The sequence below is a fragment of the Tiliqua scincoides genome, chromosome 2 (assembly GCF_035046505.1).
Source record: "Tiliqua scincoides isolate rTilSci1 chromosome 2, rTilSci1.hap2, whole genome shotgun sequence".
NCBI classification, from domain to species: domain Eukaryota; kingdom Metazoa; phylum Chordata; class Lepidosauria; order Squamata; family Scincidae; genus Tiliqua; species Tiliqua scincoides.
The window spans coordinates 202,560,234-202,577,824 of record NC_089822.1 but is presented as its reverse complement, the minus strand read 5'-3'; the positions used below and the strand labels follow the sequence as shown (position 1 = coordinate 202,577,824).

At 41.6% G+C, this 17,591-nt stretch overlaps 1 protein-coding gene across 1 annotated transcript in view; it reads left to right on the top strand.

Annotated features, from left to right (window-relative positions):
- RNF123 (ring finger protein 123) overlaps nucleotides 1-17,591 on the top strand; it is a 122,117-nt gene that overhangs the window by 73,266 nt on the left and 31,260 nt on the right. The window contains exon 35 of the mRNA XM_066613710.1: nucleotides 276-360. Within this exon, the coding sequence (XP_066469807.1) occupies nucleotides 276-360 (85 nt within the window). The remainder of the gene's footprint in view (nucleotides 1-275; nucleotides 361-17,591) is intronic.

Sequence of the window (17,591 nt, the reverse complement as noted above, 5' to 3'; positions counted from 1 at the left end):
TATAACAATTACCTCGCCATGTTGTGTTACCTTCTGAAGGTGAGTTTTAAGTGGCTGCCATACAGTAAATGTTTGTGTATACCCACTCCTTACCAGTCGTGTTGTCTCATTCACCCTTCCTGTCCCTCTTATATATCATTTCTCAGTGTGGTGGTAGGTTCATTTGGCCTCATCTAGGGGTCTCCCATAAAGTATAAGGAGATGCTTAGGTGAAATCAGCATCTTAGATTTTCTCACTGCTAATTGTTGCTCTGACTTTCTTGTTTCCTCCCCAGGACTAGAGAGTGTTGATCACTATCCTATCCTTGTGGCTGTTACAGGAATTCTGGTCCGACTCCTTGTTGAAACTGACTTCCAAGGGTAAGTTCTCCCTATTCAATGCCATGGAATGGAATGTTGAATTTGCTGCTTGCATTCTAGTGTGGTCACCTAGTCACTTTTCTGTCTGTCTGAAATAGATCACCACATGGCCTTGTGTGTGGGATGCTGAGGCAGTTTTTTGTTTTGTCCTGGTTCATGTACTCAGTATGTTGCTGAATATAATATCTCTCCATAGTTCTGTAGGCTTGTTTTTCTCCTATGACCACAATGTACAAATTGGGTGTGAAAAACACGTGTTCTGTCATTTTAAACCTGTTCTTGAGTTTTATAGAATGTCTGGCATGGGATACCTTGTTTGCTCTCAATCTCTGTGAGTACTCAGAGGATTCTTCTGTATTCTACTTAATGGTTTGATATTTGGTATAGTACATGATTGATTCTGCCTAAGGGCAGGCAGCTGGATGAAGTAATCTTATGTTCCACTCCATCTCTATGATTTTATGAGGAATAAAGATCTGTCCTTCCTCCGCCTTTCTCTCTTCTCTTTCTAGGGAAAACAGTGAATTTTGGGGGTTAATTTCTGGGGAGGTTCTTACTTGAAGGCAGTTCAGGGCCATTTTGCCCTTATGTAAAAACATCAGTTAACACAAAGTTATAGTGAGTTGAACAACACATCCTGTGGGGCTCTTCTTATGTTCTCTCCAGTTACCTGCTTGACCTGAACAGTGCTAGCAGCAGATCAGTTAAAAGGACAAAACTGTAAAAGCATATAGTGCTTGGTTGTGTTAAACATCTGGTTGCAGTAGCCTATCTCAGGGAAAAAATAAACTTAAGTCCCATAGGAAAGTTGCTGCTGACATATGTATTCAAACTCTTTGCAATGTGTCACGTGGTGTTTTCTTCATTGTCCTTGTGATGCTGCTAGGACAGAACAGATGGATAGGTATTTACCTTAATTCTCAAAACTTTCTAAGAGAATGGTTTGAAAATGGAACAACAGGGCAAACTAAATGGGATCTGAATGTTGTTGAGATGTCTTTTATAAGGTGCTTGAGAAGCAAGGTATTCACTGTGTGTTCTCTGATGTAATAGATGCAAATGCCCAGCCAAATTCTGAAGAGACATCTGCATAGCTTGCTTATGGAACACATCTCAATAATATCCAAATTTCTTTTAGCTTCCATAAGGTTCTGGTTTTATTCTTCTCATCAGACTGTAAGAAGCTTTTATCTCACATTCCTACTTGGCATTTCTTATTTTTCACAGTGTTGTGTTTGCTTTGCAGGCAGCTGAACCTCATCTGACTTAAGCATTTTAGCTCCATAGTCAGACTATTTCTGATCTTCTCCTGCTCTTGCCGTCCACAAGTCATAATAGACACAAATCAACCTAATTATATCATGGTCAAAAGCCACGCTGTGCCTGAAGCAGAAATGTACCAAGTGCTCAGCAGTCCTTCCTGTATTTCAGTGAAGCTGAATTTTGTTTCAAGCACAACATACAAATTTCCCAAATAATTTTTGCTTCCTTGTTTTAAATCTGGATGTGGGAAATTTTTTATGGCCTGTTGAGGATCACCTCATCTCCCAAAAAAAGATGGGGAACAAGGCCCCTATTTATTTCATCAAAGCAGAAGAGCTTTGATAGGTACTTCTGAATCTATCACCCCCTTGGGCTCATGGCTTCTGATCTTGTCTATTAATCAGTCAAAACTTCTTTTCTCTTTGGTCCTGCACTTCCATTCCTGCACCATCCCCTTTATAAGTCAGCTTATTTCTTGATATCCAGGTATCATTGCAATAACCTCTCTGCCCTCCTCTCCAATTGTTTCCAGGTCTGTAGGACACTGCTTCTTCCCATTTGTTAGGCAGCTGTCCTCTCATTTTTGTCCATGTATCATCAGTAGTAATATACTGCTTGTTGTGAAAGATTATCTTGTATCTATTGTTGGAACAAATAGGCCAATGATGGCCTACTGCAGTCAAACTTTCTACAGTCTATACGAAGCATACAGCAAATTAATTGGTAAGAACAAATGTATGCTATGAAGTAAATCAACAACCTTGGAATAGAGTGTGCTGCATTTTCAAGGGAAAAATAGTGCATTGCTTAATAACCTCCAACAGAGATTTGGTTGTTTAATTATAGTGAATTATGTCCTTTCTTTCGGCGCTGTTTTGCAGTTCATTATATAGCCCTCCCTGCATCATTATTGTATTGTGTGATTTCTACATTGTTTTTGGGAACAAAAGATATTATTTGGGGATGGGGTTAATTACTGGCTGTGTGATCTATAGCTACTTCGTGCTACTGTCTGTAATTGGAAATCAGTTTTTGTTGTACTGGAAAGTTGAAGGTAGCATGAAGCCAGCTCTTTCCCCTTTGATTTGAGGAACTTTATGAATGTTCCTATATATGAAATTTTCTGCAATTCAAATCTAGTCTGAGCTGGATGGAAAGAAGAGTTTGGCTTCATAACCTTAGAATACTGTTTTCCAAAAATATAGAACAGTACCTGGAAGTGCTATGAAATCATAATGGAGATGTATTTGTAGAAATACATAGAAAATGCAAGGGTTTAGAAAGGTTCAGACATTTGGCAGAGCCCAGAGAAATGGGTGTAGAGCAGTGGAAGGTGAGAGCAGTGGAAGATGGATAGGATTTGGGAACATACTCGTATCTATAGAGTAGTTTGTCAGACACCCTCTAGTGATTTAGCTTGCATTGCATCAATTTATCATTCACTTGCACTTCTCTAAATTTGTTTTATGTGCACTGTTGAAAGCTTCAGGATAGGTGAGAATCTTCAAGGCACTAATAGGGTGTATGGTTAGAAGCCCCATTACTGTCCTAAGAAGTTTGTTTATTATAATGTTACTCCCATTAGATTGGAACCAAAAGTGTGAGGGAGGAGACAGAAGTGCCCTGAAATTTATCTGCAAAATGACTGTTGTTCTTTTGTAATGCCAGGCATGCTGCCAGTCAGCTACTCTTCTTTAGGGGGCAGAACAGTTTCCATTTGAATGGAATAGGTCTGGCTTGCTTTGGCGACTCAGTTGTTGATACACTGCAAAATCAGAAGGAGCATGATTAATATTTGGTCTAACCTGTTCAAAACTGATCTGAGAGAGCCCACCTTGACTGTGGAAAAACCTTTAGGGTACGTCTGCACCATCACTTGAAACTGGTTTAACTGTCATGACATTGGTCTCCCCTAAAGAAGTCTGGGAATTTATTTTTTTGTGAAATTATTTCGAAATTTGTTTTGGAGGCATGTATCCAGAATAGGACACTGTGTTTACCAGTATTAGTGTCCTTTCTTCTACATACAAAGATAAGAACTGTCTCTGGATGTCACTTTTATAAATCTGATGGATGGACTGCAAAAAGATTAACTTGGAAAAGGTCTTAGGCCAAGAATATGAGCAATCAATGGCTCAAGAGTGGCTCTAGTCGAAACTGTGAGCCTGGGAAACATTTAAAGTAACCAGGACTCTTGGTAGTTGGGACTGATTGGAAGACACAGTTTGTGACAGAGGGCTTGTTTTATCACTATAAATAGTTAATCTATAGCTATTTATAAATTAAATATAACACCAGTCCAATCTGGTGTTGGACGTAGACCTGGAGAATCCAGGTTCAGATTCCTGCTTAGCCATGAAGCTTCCTGGATGACCTTGGGCCACTCTCTCAGCCTAACTTATCTCACAGAGTTGTGAGAACAAAAAGGAGGGAAGGAACCCTGAGCACTCTGTCACACGCGCACACGCATCCTTAAAAAAGGTTTCTCCAGTTTGGAAGTGTGTATTCAAGATCTTGATAAGTGTTCAATAACACTTTTACTGTTTCAGGTACAACCTTTTCCTGTCTTTTCGCAGAGGCATATTAACTAAACCTGGCAGCTGCAGCATTGTCATAGGTGTTTGGGCTTTGATCTACAAACTTGCAGTGAAAAGCCCAAGTGCCTTTTTTAATGGTGTCTGATGTCCTCCATTAACTAGTCTCAGTAGGGCAAGGGCAAAGTTCTAAGTAAGGTAAGTAAGTCTGGCTGACTTATGCGTATCCAGTCTGTTTTGGAGATTGAAACTTTCTACGTGGAATTGGCATCATGCAGTTTGCGAAAGGACAGTTCTCTTATCTCCTTCTGCTTTAACCTGCCTACATGACTTGCAAAGGAATCCCGTGGGTCCTCAATTGAAACTCAGACATTTGTTATGGAAACTGGCACCGTCCATTCTTCCCATGCTCTCCATCATGGACTGGTCTTGGCAGTTGGGTTCTCTCACTAGGCTTCTGTCAGATTGTCCTCTTGAGAAAGGATTGTTATTGTCTCATAGTGAAAGTGAAAGGCTATTGCAGGGAGATAGCGGAGTATACTGGGGCTTTGCAGATTACCAGGACTGTGATCAGTCACCACCTCATGTCTTAATTGGCCCCTGCTGTTGTCAGCTCACACCCCAGTGTGATTGCAAAGCTGCAGAGGCAGTGTAATGAATCTTGAGATGAGCATCATGAGGCTCCCATTTCAGGACACACATCTGAAGTTACAGAAAAGAATTATCTTTGTACACATGGCAATAACAATTAGGTTTTCCCAATTTAATTAGGAGCTTTCAGCGAAATTGTAAGAGAGGGGCTTCATTATAGATGATAAATGGGAAGGAGGTGAGATTCTTTCTACAGTAGGGACAGGTAGAATAAGCTAAAATCTCAGCAAATAAACCTAGATGATTACTGGGCTGGGGCACCTTCCTTATGAGGAAAGACTATGGTGTTTGGGCCTCTTCAGCCTAGAAAAGAGACGCCTGAGGGGGGGACATGATTGAGACATACAGAATTATGCAGGGGATGGACAGAGTGGATAGAGAGATGCTCTTTACACTCTCACATAACACCAGAACCAGGGGACATCCACTAAAATTGAGTGTTGGGAGGGTTAGAACAGACAAAAGAAAGTATTTCTTTACTCAGCATGTGGTCAGTCTGTGGAACTCCTTGCCGCAGGATGTGGTGATGGCATCTGGCCTGGATGCCTTTAAAAGGGGATTGGGCAAGTTTCTGGAGGAAAAATCCATTACGGGTTACAACCCATGATGTGTATGTGCAACCTCCTGATTTTAGAAATGGGCTATGTCAGAATGCCAGATACAAGGGAGGGCACCAGGATGCAGTCTCTTGTTATCTGGTGTGCTCCCTGGGGCATTTGGTGGGCCGCTGTGAGATACAGGAAGCTGGATTAGATGGGCCTATGGCCTGATCCAGTGGGACTGTTCTTATGTTCTTATGAGATAGTGATCTTTTGTAGAACATTTGAGTCTTGTTGTCCTAACCTACGCAGGTACAGTGCAGGCCACAATGGCACTGCATCTAACACACGGTTGGTGGCTGCTTACAATATATTTGTAACTTTTCCTGAGCAGCAATGTTTTTAGGCTTTGATCCCAGATTTCTGGAGATAAGTATATAGTACTGGAATACAGGAATACAGCTTGAAGGTTTAACAAGGAAATTGAAGTAGTGTCACTTTATGAAAAGAATGGATTCTTGGAATATTTGTTGAGATCAGGAAGGGAGGCTCTGTTGTGTGCCCCTCCAATATCAATCAGGCTTCTGTTTGGTTGGGACCTAGGAGAGATCCTTTTCTGTAGTCACACTCAGATTCTGGGAATTCTGTCCCAAGGGAGAAATATCAGGTCTAATATCTATTAGTCTTTCACTAGGCAGCAAAGCCTTTTTAATTCCTGAGTACTTCTAATTTGTAGCTGCTAGTTGTTTTACTGTGGTTTTTATCTTGTACTTTTTACTGTGATTATGCTGCTTAATTGTTTCTGTTCTATGGTTTGATTGTTTTTGTGTTTTATCTAGATAGTTTTATTGTAAGCTGCATGGTGCATGGGGACTAATTTTTTGTTGGAAAGATAGTTATAAATGTCTCAAAGAAATAAATAAAAACCTTCGTCTATTTGAGAGTGCAGCTTGACATGAGTTTACAGTGTTAATTAGGGGCTAAGAAGAATTACGCTTATAGTGAGATGAGAAATAGTGAGGTCTTCACAAGCTGATGAAAGCATGGGTTCTTCTTTATGGGGTTGAGTATTATCTTTAATTCAGAAAAAAATATTCAGAATGAGCAACTTGCAGAAGAAACGCAAAAGTTTTAGATCAGAGAGATGTTGTTTAATCCTGCTAATATATTAGAGGTTTAAAATTAAATGGAGGGAGAATTCATAGAATGTGGGAGAAACAGAAGATAATTATGGCTCCAGGCAAAAGTCTGAAAAAATTGAGAGATTTGTAGTACAAGACCCTTGGCCTCACCATCCTTACAATTGGCAATCAAATCTTTAAAATTAACCCACTCTCATCACTGGAAAATATATACAGTAGATACTCGCCTATAGTATGTAAAATTTTTGGCAAGTAAACCAGTTCCAATTATCACTTCACCTTATCTGCGGATCAGTCAGAGGGCAGAGCTTTTTAACTCTGAAAAGTTTCCTTTCTTGCTCAAGCAGGTCATTAGAAGCAATGCAGAGATTAGTTTCTATAGTAACTTCTCTGGGAAATTCCAGCCAAAGTAAACCTTTTATTCTCCTCTGTTCCATTTTGCAAATGCTGTTGCAGCCTGGTTCTGTTTTTCAAAGGCTTGCATTTAGCAGAGATCTGTTTTTTTCAACACTAGGATGGGATCCTCCTTTCCATTTGAAGCAAAGTCCCAGGCTGCAATTCAATGCACCATTACTTAAGAATAACACCCATGGAAAGCAGTGGGTCTACTTCTGAGTAAAAAGGGTTGCAAATATATGCAGCTGCATCTCTCTGCTGTGAATTGAATTGCATACTCCCAGTTATGGGTTGTATGTTGTACTGTAGAGCTTCTGGCTTAACACACCAGACTCCTTAAAGGTGGATTTGATTCATAGATCTCCTGCAGTGGTTCCCAACCTTTTTCGCTTGCATATCCCCTGACAGCCCATTTCCATAAATTGTACCTTTCGTATTAGCAAAATGTTTGTAATTAATAATACAAGCCTTCACCTCCTCTATATGAAAGCCCAGACTTCATGTATTTATCACAGTGTTTTCTCTTTATCTGTTTGAAGAACAGAAGACTCTGCCTTTGCACTGTTTTGCACCAGAAGTATACTGAGAAATTCTGGGTGATTGATCACTTTCCATATTATGTTTCAGCTTTTTTACTGTGCTGGTTTTCAATCCCTGGTTCATGCATGAATTGATGACCAAAAACTAGCTATTGGTGGGGCTTTCACAGCCAACTAACTACCTTCCTTCCTACCTTGCTGGCCCTACAAAGCATTCTGGAGTATGACCTGCCTTTTTCTGCCATTATGCCATTCTTTTTCAAGTACTCCTAAAGGTCCTGTTGAGTGTCCCTGGGAGTACATGAATCCTAGGTTGGGAAGCACTGTTCTACGGGTATGTTGTTTACAGTGCACGGATAGTGTTTACCAAAAGGTGGTGAAGACCAGAATTTAAAAAGAATAAAAATGTATTTCATGATCTTTTACTCTGTTTGTAATAAATTAGAGACTGTACAGTTCTTAGGTAACAACTAGTGGTAAGTTATTTTTCAGGTTCTGGCCTCAGGTAAAATCAGACAAAACTACAGTCAGACACCTCCTTAAGTTCAACCCTGAGTTATCCAAGGGTCATAGAAAATTCCATGATTTTTTTTGCTCAGAGCCTGCCCTCGACTTATCTGTGAGATCGACTTGTAGGCGAGTGTCTGCGGTATTCCCTTTGTTGCATGTGCAGTTTTTCTTCCTAAGAATTTGGGTAACCTTTTCCTCTAGTATATCCCCGAGATTGCAAAAGCTATTTTTCTCCCTTTCCCTCCTGGTGCTGAGGATTAATGAATGTTCATAAGACCCTTTGAAGATGTGAAGCATTCTCGAAACACTAATTAGTTATAGACTCATTACACCAATCTGGTAAAAACTAACTGCATTTTCATTTGATAGCTCTCCTTTTGCTCTCAGCTGGTAAAATTAGTAATGTCCTTTGTAAAACTGTAGGGTACATAGGTCAACCCCAGGGCAACTTGGTTGGGCAGAACCGATCCCTATAGGATATGTCTGAGAAATGTGGTTAATGTGATTTAAGCATCTCTTAGCCTTTGGTTATAGCAGTGGTGAGTGATCACTGATATAGTGAGCAACACTGATATAGTTTTTTTTTCTCAAGGAAGCTGCACTATGATTTGCCATATAGTATGTATGAAATTGCTGAACTGACTATAAACTATGATCTTGACCTTTTTCAGTCTGGCTTTTGACCAGAGTTTGGGTGAAAACAACCTTGGTCACCCTAGCTGATGACTTGTGCTTGGAACTAGACTGGGAAGTGCATACCTGTTGCTTCTGCTAGACCTCTCAGTAGCTTTTGTTACCATCAGCAGTGTTGCCCTTCTCGAACACCTGGATAGGATGGGACTTGATAGTCCTGCATTGCAGTGGCTCTAGTTTTTCCTAGAGGGTAGATTTCACAAGGTGGTATTGGAGGACTTCTCAGTGACATGGCTTTTGGCCTGTGACATCCTGCCAGGTTCAATTTTGTTTCCCATTGTTGCAAACTTAGGGGGGTTTGGGGTCCTCAGAGTTCTTGGTTCTCAAACCCTAAAGCCCCCAAGGCCCCCCTGTCCAGTAGTACTGTCACCACCCTGCATGTGCCAGTGCCTCAATCCAGGGACACTGAGACCCTCTAGGTTTATCCCTTGCAGACACTGAGCTCTTTCTCCAGTTAAAGCTTCAGTCCTCAAGTTACTAGACCTCAATGAGCACTTGGTAGCTTGCTGAACGGCTAGGCAGGATTCTGAATCTTTGTCCCCAACAGACAATGAAACAACTTAGTAAAAGAGATTTTAGTTCATTAAGTACATAAGGTTACATAAGGCAGAAAATGCTAGAGGCATAAACATCTAGGAAACATATCAGCAATAAAATAATAAAGCTAGCTGGCTAGCTCTATGAATCCCTATCTCTCACCTGGGTCAGTTACTTTTGTAGATCTTTTAGCTCCAGAATATCTATGAGGCCAGGTGCCCATGGTAGACAATGGAGCTCCAAGCGTGCAGGATATTGCACCCAAAAACTGTTCAAGAAGGACCACCACACCCCTTGGGGCACTCATTACTATAATTCTTATGCTAATAGTACTGAGGTGACTTCATACTTATTTAGACTGTCCAATCAGAAACTTTTGAGGACAGAACCTTCTTAAAGTTGGCCTGGTTGCTAGCCCCTCATAGTTCTTTACCCCTCCCAACTGGAGATCCATAGCTGCATTCCATTCTGCTTGATCAGGCGCCTTTCTGTCTACTAAGGTGTTAAACATTCCAAGGGGTTGTAATTCTTGTTTATTTACTCACATTCTTGCAACTGGGAACTGCTAGCCACTTCTCTGTTACTGACTTAGTTTGGTTCAGGCTTCACATGCTAACCTAGGCCTAACATGTATATATTCATGACACCCATGTTGTTTGACATCTGCATAAAACCACTAGTAGGGCATTTGGGGTAGAGCGTCACAACAAATATATGGATAAAACTGTCTCCATTCCTTCTGTTACTAGGGAGTTTTCATCTGCAGTTAGTGCTGGGCTTGTGCTGACGAAGAACAAGTTGAATTTAAATTTAGGCAAGACAAAGTTGCTATTAGTTAGGAGATCTGTAGTGCAAATGATGAATTGTCAACCTATTCTTTGTGGGGCATTCCCTTGAAGGAATAAGTTCACAGTTTAGGAGTGCCACTAGATTTAATTTTGCATGTGGTGCTGTTCTTATGTGAGATGCCCAGGTGTCAACTGTGGCCCAGGGTGATTTTGCCCAGCATAGACAGGTGTACCAGCTGGGTCTTTTCTTGATCAGGTCAGATTCGGACCTGATCATGGCTGTCCACACTCTGGATACATTGTGTTTGCTTTACTGCAGTGTGCTCTGTGTGAGGCTGCTTTTGAAGACTATCCAAGAACTTCAACTAGTGCAGAATGTTGCTGCATGAACATTGGCCAATATGAAGTATGTTGAAATGTGGAACACACCCTCCTCCTCCTTCTTGCTGTGTACTATTTAATGTTGTTGAACTGTTATTGTGTTTTGCTAATACTGAATTTATTTTTGTTGTAGTTTATTGTTTTCTTTTAAGATGTTGTGAGTGCCTCCCTTGCGGGAGAGGAAAGGATACAAATATTTTAAATAAATTAATAATAACCTTCAGTTCACTGCAACCAGGTTCTTTTGACTGAAAAAATATGAATGGAACAGCTTATTTTTGACCTGCTCCTCCTAACTGTCCACTCCCAGTATGAGAAAGACAGGCTGTCTCATTGGAGTGCAAGCTAAGCTGTCAGGCTGCTGTTTAATTGGCAGAATGTGTCCTTTTCCATGACCTTGACTATGGAGCGAAAGTCAAAGATTCTTTAGTTAAGTGTTGTCCTATATGTGATATCACTATGAAGGGCACAGAATCCTCACCAAAGTGTTGTGCTTGGAGAGAGACTCTAGGGAGAACCAGCCTTTTATCGAAGGGCCACTCTTAGCATCAGGACGCAGTAGCTGTTTGTTTTCATGAGAAATTGCTAAGAATGCTGGTAGTTTAGTTCCCTGGCTGGGCTGGAGGGCTGGCAGCTCACAGTGCAGCCAAGATTAGAAATGGCAGCTTCCCCACAAGACTTAGTGTCTAATTCCCATAGTCTGTAGCCATTTGATTTATGTCCTTGCCTGAAAAAGGGTTATTTGTGACTTGTTTAATGTGGAGCTTTGGGAGAAGATGAAATCATCAACTTTCATTCTCTGGGAATAACCTTACAAACTAGCATGCTGAAAAGGACTTCATTGCTGAGTATTGACATGGGGGTGGGGTGGGGAGAATGACTCAGTGTCTTCCTGCTTCTCTTGGTAAAATACAAGTGTTTTATGCTGACCCATTAGCTTGATGTACAGGCAATGTCGAAGCTCCACATTTGGCAGCAGCTTGGGTTCTCTATTACTGTTTTGTTTGCTGAGAGAAGGCATGGTGCATTCCTGAGGGACAGTCATTAAACTTTCAAAGTCCTGTTCATCAGAGAAGCTAGCTTTCTTTACTAATGCCATCCCAAGTAAAAGACTGGAAAGATTTTTTAATAAGCCTTTTATGCTATGAAATTTGCCTCTTAAAAGCAGTTGCTGGTAAAGTGGCTACTGGAGGTTTTGCTATAAAATGAATGGTATTTGTATTTGCCAGTAACAAAAGAGATATAGTAACAACATAGCTATTTCTCCAGATATCTCTGTATTGTGTTCCAGCTGTGAATTTGGTTGGTTGTTGGAGGCAGCCTGATGAGGAAACCTGAACTGAATTGTGAAGAACTGGATGGCAGACATCAGTTTAGATGTGTGTGCTATCCTATCCAAAAGACTCAGAATAGATGGTGGTATGTACTTAGTTTAGTCTTACTGCAGGGTGAGTTTATACATGCAGCACTCTGGTTAATGATAGTACAAATGTGCCCTCCTGTGGTAGAAGAAAGGTATCAACTATGGATTTTAAGGTCCTGAACATTATCAGTTATTGAAATGTGCAATTTCACCAAACAGGAGCATGTTATATAATCCTTAACCACAGAGAACTGTGTGATAGAAAACTCAGTAAAAATGAATATGTAGTTAAACATTAAAACTGTTAAGGATTAAGCACAGTGCTTGTCAAAAGAGCCTGTTGCTGCTTCCACCTCTTAATGAAAGAGATGGAACCACTTGACTGCTGTGGAACTCTTCTTCTTTTAAAGACAAAGCCTTGCATTCCCTAGCAGCTCAGAGTTGAGGAAGTTCAGGAGCACCTTTGGAAAATCTACCAGATGGCTTCAGAACTGAGGTTGTAGATGTTTTGCCCTGGCACTTCTCTTTCCTTGCTTTGTTGAAACAGCCTGGTGTTTGTGTCTTAAAGCACTGAGCCTCTTTGTATGTACCTCTGTGCTGAGATGGTACTTGCACTGGTAGAACATATGTAGATTTCTACCCGGAGCTTTGTGTTTGTGTTCTTTTATTTTCCTTTTAGAGGCACTAACACCTGCTGTTGAAATTGGGTAGCATTTGCTTCAGGCAATGCACAGATGGTAGAATGTACTCATAGAGAAACTTATGCTTTATGTATATTTGCTTGTGTCTGTCTTTTTGATAGACTCCACTGCTATGTCTTTTAGTCAGAAAGAAGAGTAATACAAATGGGAATGAAGCACAGGTTTGGGGGAATCTCATTATTGTTTTTTGTGGGGTTTTTTAATGAGGGAAGTTGTTCTTTTATTTAGTCTGCAACAACTTTTTTTGTCTGTCTTAAATTCAGCTTTCAAATGTACTCTGAGTGACTATGAAATAGGCTGTACAATCAAGGTCAGTACAAATAAATAGGGTGCTAGAAAACCCTACTCCCCCCACCCTGGCCCCGGCAGAATGTTTGGATGCTAGTCCCAAGAAGTTTCTCCTGTTTTCCCATAGCAGAAGTTGCTATAAGTGTGATTTTGGCACCTAGGAATTAGAATTATGATATATGCACACGTACATATTGAAATAGTACATCATAATAAGAATAGAAGAAAAGCCCTTCAGGAACATTATGAAAGTTCATCTAGGTCAGGGTCCAGTTTCCCAAGCCAGCCATGATGTCCCTAGGATTTCCACAACTAGGACATGAAGGCAGTGGTCATTGCTCTTCCATTGTTGCTCCCAAGCAAACGGGATTCTTTGGCATTTTACCCCAGAACCTAAAGTCTCCATATAGCCATCAAAGATAGAACATACTAACTGTAACATCAGTCTCAGAAGACTGATGTGGAGCATGATTCTATATTCCTCCCATATCTTGCTTATGGATTTGACTCTGAGGAAATTTGTGTGGTTAAAAATAACTTTTTCATGTGTATGTACTACTTGCAATTTACAGCTTATCTAGAGTTGAGACATGGACTGTGGCTCATTGGTCAAGCTTATGCTTTGCTTACAGAAGGTCCCAAGTTCAATCTTGGCTTCTCCACGTAGAACTGGGAAACCCTCTGGGCTAAGACCCCAGCAGGCTGCTGCCAGTCAGTGAAAACATTAATCCTGAACTCGAGGGGCCAAAGGTCTGATTCACAGTAAGGTGGTTTTACATGTTCATAGAGTTCAGGTAACAGTAGTTGAACTTACTAAATAATAGGCTGTTGGCTATAGGAACAGATTTGCAGGATATTCCGGGAGGTTGTTCTGGGCTGGTAACCTGCAGTTTCGAAGGACTATGCTATCAGCCTACAGCACCCGGTATTCCCAAGTGGTCTCCCATCCAAGTACTAACCAGGCCTGACCCTGCTTAGCTTCTGAGATCAGATGAGATCGGGCATGTGCTGTTTAAAGTGACACAATGAGTGGGGTGTGTGGGGAGGGGGTAGTACCTCTGGTGTAGGGGCATGTTGTGTCCTTTTAGGGCAGCTCATCCACCTTTGGTCCCCACCTGTCACTCAGATCTCACCTGTGGCTCCCAGTAGCTGTAGCATGCGCAGCGGCCACACCCCAGGCCACAGCTTTGACAGGCTGGCCAAACCAGGTTGAGGGTAGCCATCGGGTCATTGACCTTCGGTGAGATTGGGACTTGTCTGTCCCGAGCATGTGAAGACAGACTCCGGCGGATTGAGCGGATGAGACCTACTAGAATAGGACCAATGGTCATGAAGGCAGTTTCTGCAAGCGACGTGGTACGCTAAGAGCATGGCAAGATAGGAAAGATGCCCTGGTCAACTACTGTGCCCAGCCCATCTCCAACCGTCTCGACTTTTGTCCTGCCATTGGAGCAAGATGGAATCTGGGAAGAGAGAGTGAGGCTGACTATGCTCACCTCTCCCTCACTTAAATCCAGTTCACGCACAAGTCTTGACATCCCAGATGTCACCCCTGGGGGCTGGGGGATAAGAATAGGCCCTCAGTTTGACTGTACTTGTCATAAGAGGCAACTAAACAACCACCGGGTAGATGGGACTCGATAGCCTGGGAAGGCAGCTCATCTGATTGAAGGAGAACTCTGATCCCAAACCTCCACTGCCTTGTGGCTACATCCAGTTATGGAAAAGGCTTCAGGAGTCAACCTTGAGGCAAAATCCGGAGCCGGAGTCCCTGAGGCAGTTCATGGCTGAACACAGTCACGTTCTGCCAACTCCTGCGACGCCACTGGAACCAACCGTATTGGCTTCTGCCTTTCCATGGGACCATTTCAGCGACGTGGAGAGGGGGGATTTGCTGCATGGAAAACAGTCTATCCTCCATATCTACTTTACCCAGGCTTCACGCTCTGGAGAGGACATTCTGTTCCAGAGCCACCATTCAGAGCGCAATACCATAGTCTTCCATTACTGAAGGATGCCAATGAATGTTCTGGGCACATCATACCCAGGATGAAACTGTTCTTGAATGCCACAGTGAATAGACTGCTCTAAGCTGACCAAGGAGAGAAAATTGAAATTTTGATTTGCTTGTGGTAAATTTCCTGATATTTCTAGAGGACAAAGGGCCATCCGGCCATCTCTTTGTTGTCTGGTTTGGGAAGTGAATCAGACAGGAGCACTTACCCTCTCTGTTTTACAGCCCAATCTGAACTAAATTGCCCAATGCATTGGGACCAGCATGGGCTATGCTGTATCCCATGGGGAAATTTATCAGGTGGAAAGTCCCTTTGGGATAAGGGGACATTTGTCCCCTTCCCCTGGGGAAAGCCCCAACCTGTGCAATGGGTCTACTTGGACCTGTGCCAGTGAAATAGCTAGTACTAATCCACATTGATCTGTGTTGGTGGATCAGGCCCAGAAAGGGGATAGCACCACATTGGCACTGCCAATCCTGCCCCTCTCTGCCACTGATCACCCCTGTTCTGCCCTCCTCCCCCACCCCTGCTGGTGCATGCTGCTCCTTACAGTGGCACCTGTGGGAAGGCTCTGGCCTTCTTGCTGGCAGGACCTGGAAACTGCAAGGTCACAACATGCTTTAAGGCACATTTGCGACAGCATGCGCCGTCAGACCAGCCATTCCACCAGCATAAGGTGGGTACGGGATTGTGCCATTAGTTGCAAGTTCAGTGATTGTGTTGCTTTTTGCATTGTTAGGCTGGAGATTTCTAGTACCTGGGTTTGTAGAAAGGGACTAAAAGAGAATCCTGTATATGTCTAGAGGACATCTCAGTGAACACACTAACTTGTAGTCAATAGAAAAACACCAGAAATTTGCACATGTTAACATTTGTAGTTGTGCTCATGGTGAGGCTTCTCAAAACTGAATGTTTGTCCTGTCCACTGTAGTGCAATTAAGCAACATGGAAATTGTGTAATTGTTTTTTGTTATTGTGTAATTTGCTTGCTTGAATTAAATTTGTTTTTGAAGAATTGTGAGAGTGGATTTTCCTTTCTAGCTTGTGGCATTGAACAGGTCAGCACTAGATTTTTCCTCATTCTGCTTTTCCTCCTTATTTTTCCAAGTAGTATCTCCATGAACAAAAACAGTAGCCTGTTTCTTTTGCAACCTGAGACTACCTTGATGAGCAACCATGAGAGACTAACTTGAGTAGCAGCCCCCTATTTGTGATATAAGATTCTCAGATGCTAAGATTTCAGCTCTGAAACTTACAACATGCATTGTGAACTGTTAGCAGCAGAAAATATGTTTCAACATTCTTTCCTGCTGGATAAAATATAAATCTTTAAATATTTATTTTAATCTCCAGCCCATCTTATCCCAAAATGCAGTCGTTTTATGATTTATAATCCAATTACAGCATATAAAGACTAACTGCCAACTAAACATTAATGCTAGTCACAAAATCAGACATAGAGGATTTCCCGATTTATGAGTATTTTTCATATTTAAGTACTTGAATACCCATACCTTCACAACATCTTTTAACATTTTGTTGATGTTTTAAATGAGTTAGCCAGTGTTCAGAATGCACACCAGGAGGAAAAGGGTAATATATTTGCATACAGTACTTTAGTTTTAATTTACATTGATTCTAAGCGTTTTATTGGCACAGAACAGGGCAGATGTGACTGCTGCTTTTCCCAGGCTCAGATTGATTCTGGCCACAGGCTGTATATAAACACCCACAGTTCAAGTTCCAGAAACTCTTGCCCAGTTACTCTGTTGTTTTCCCCATATGTTAATTTGTTCCTGGTTGTAGGGCCCAGCATAAGAATGTGTTCAGCCAGTGATCTATATATTTCCATGTTATGATTACTGGGATTCTCAGTGGCCAGTTATGTATATTCTAAAAGAAGTGAGTAAAGAGATTTTAATACAGTAATTAATTTCTGAGCATTCTTTTCAGTTTCTGGTTTAGGGTTATTCTGACCATCTCGCTTCATACTTGTGAATATTAATATCTTCTGTGGATTTTGTTGGCCTCAGTCAATCGCATTTTTGTGGTCATCCAGACAGTGAGTTTGTGACTGCTGAGAGCCTCCAGCAATGCAGTGCTGTTTCTCTGCATAGTTTGCTCTATAATCTTTATGTTTGTGTTTCATCACCTCCAGCCAAGATCTGTTTTCAGTCTTCAGAGAGGCATCTTGGGTTGAGCTATAGCTAATGAGATAAGATAGTATGATAACTACTGGTCATTAGGAGCAGGGTTCAAAGCCAAGTATGGCTTGTTATGCTGGAACATGGAAAAACAACTTAGGAGGTGAACAACTGGGTACTGTAAGCAAAAAAAAAAAAGTATCACAGGGCAGAAACCAGTCATCTCATCCTTGTGTAGCTCAAAAGGATGCCTCATAGGGGTTTCTTGGATTTTTGTCACCAAGGGGCAACCTATTGATGGTGCCCTATATATTCTCTGTCTGAACTGTGAGGGCTCAAAATGAACTGTCCTTTGTAAGCTACACCATGCCTTTGAAATTGCCTTTCTCCAGAAAGCTGGGACATTCTGAACCTAGATATCTTCCAGAAATAATACAAGATCCTTTTATTCAGGAAAACTTTAAGTCAAAGAATGCACAGGGAATTCATTAGCGGGTATGGATTTTTTAGAAAAAGATAAGTTGACAAATAATTACCCACCCTGAACCTTTGGAGATAGGAGAGGCAATAATAACAGAAATAATACCCTGGGTTAGGGTCAGTCTGTGGGCCAAATTTAGCCCCTTTGAATAGTGCCACCTGCTATTGATTTAGACATGAAAACGGTGAGGTGAAAGTGTCATCTGAGGCACGAGAACTTGTTCACAGGCCAATTTAGGGGATAAGAATTGAAGGACTGGCCCACTG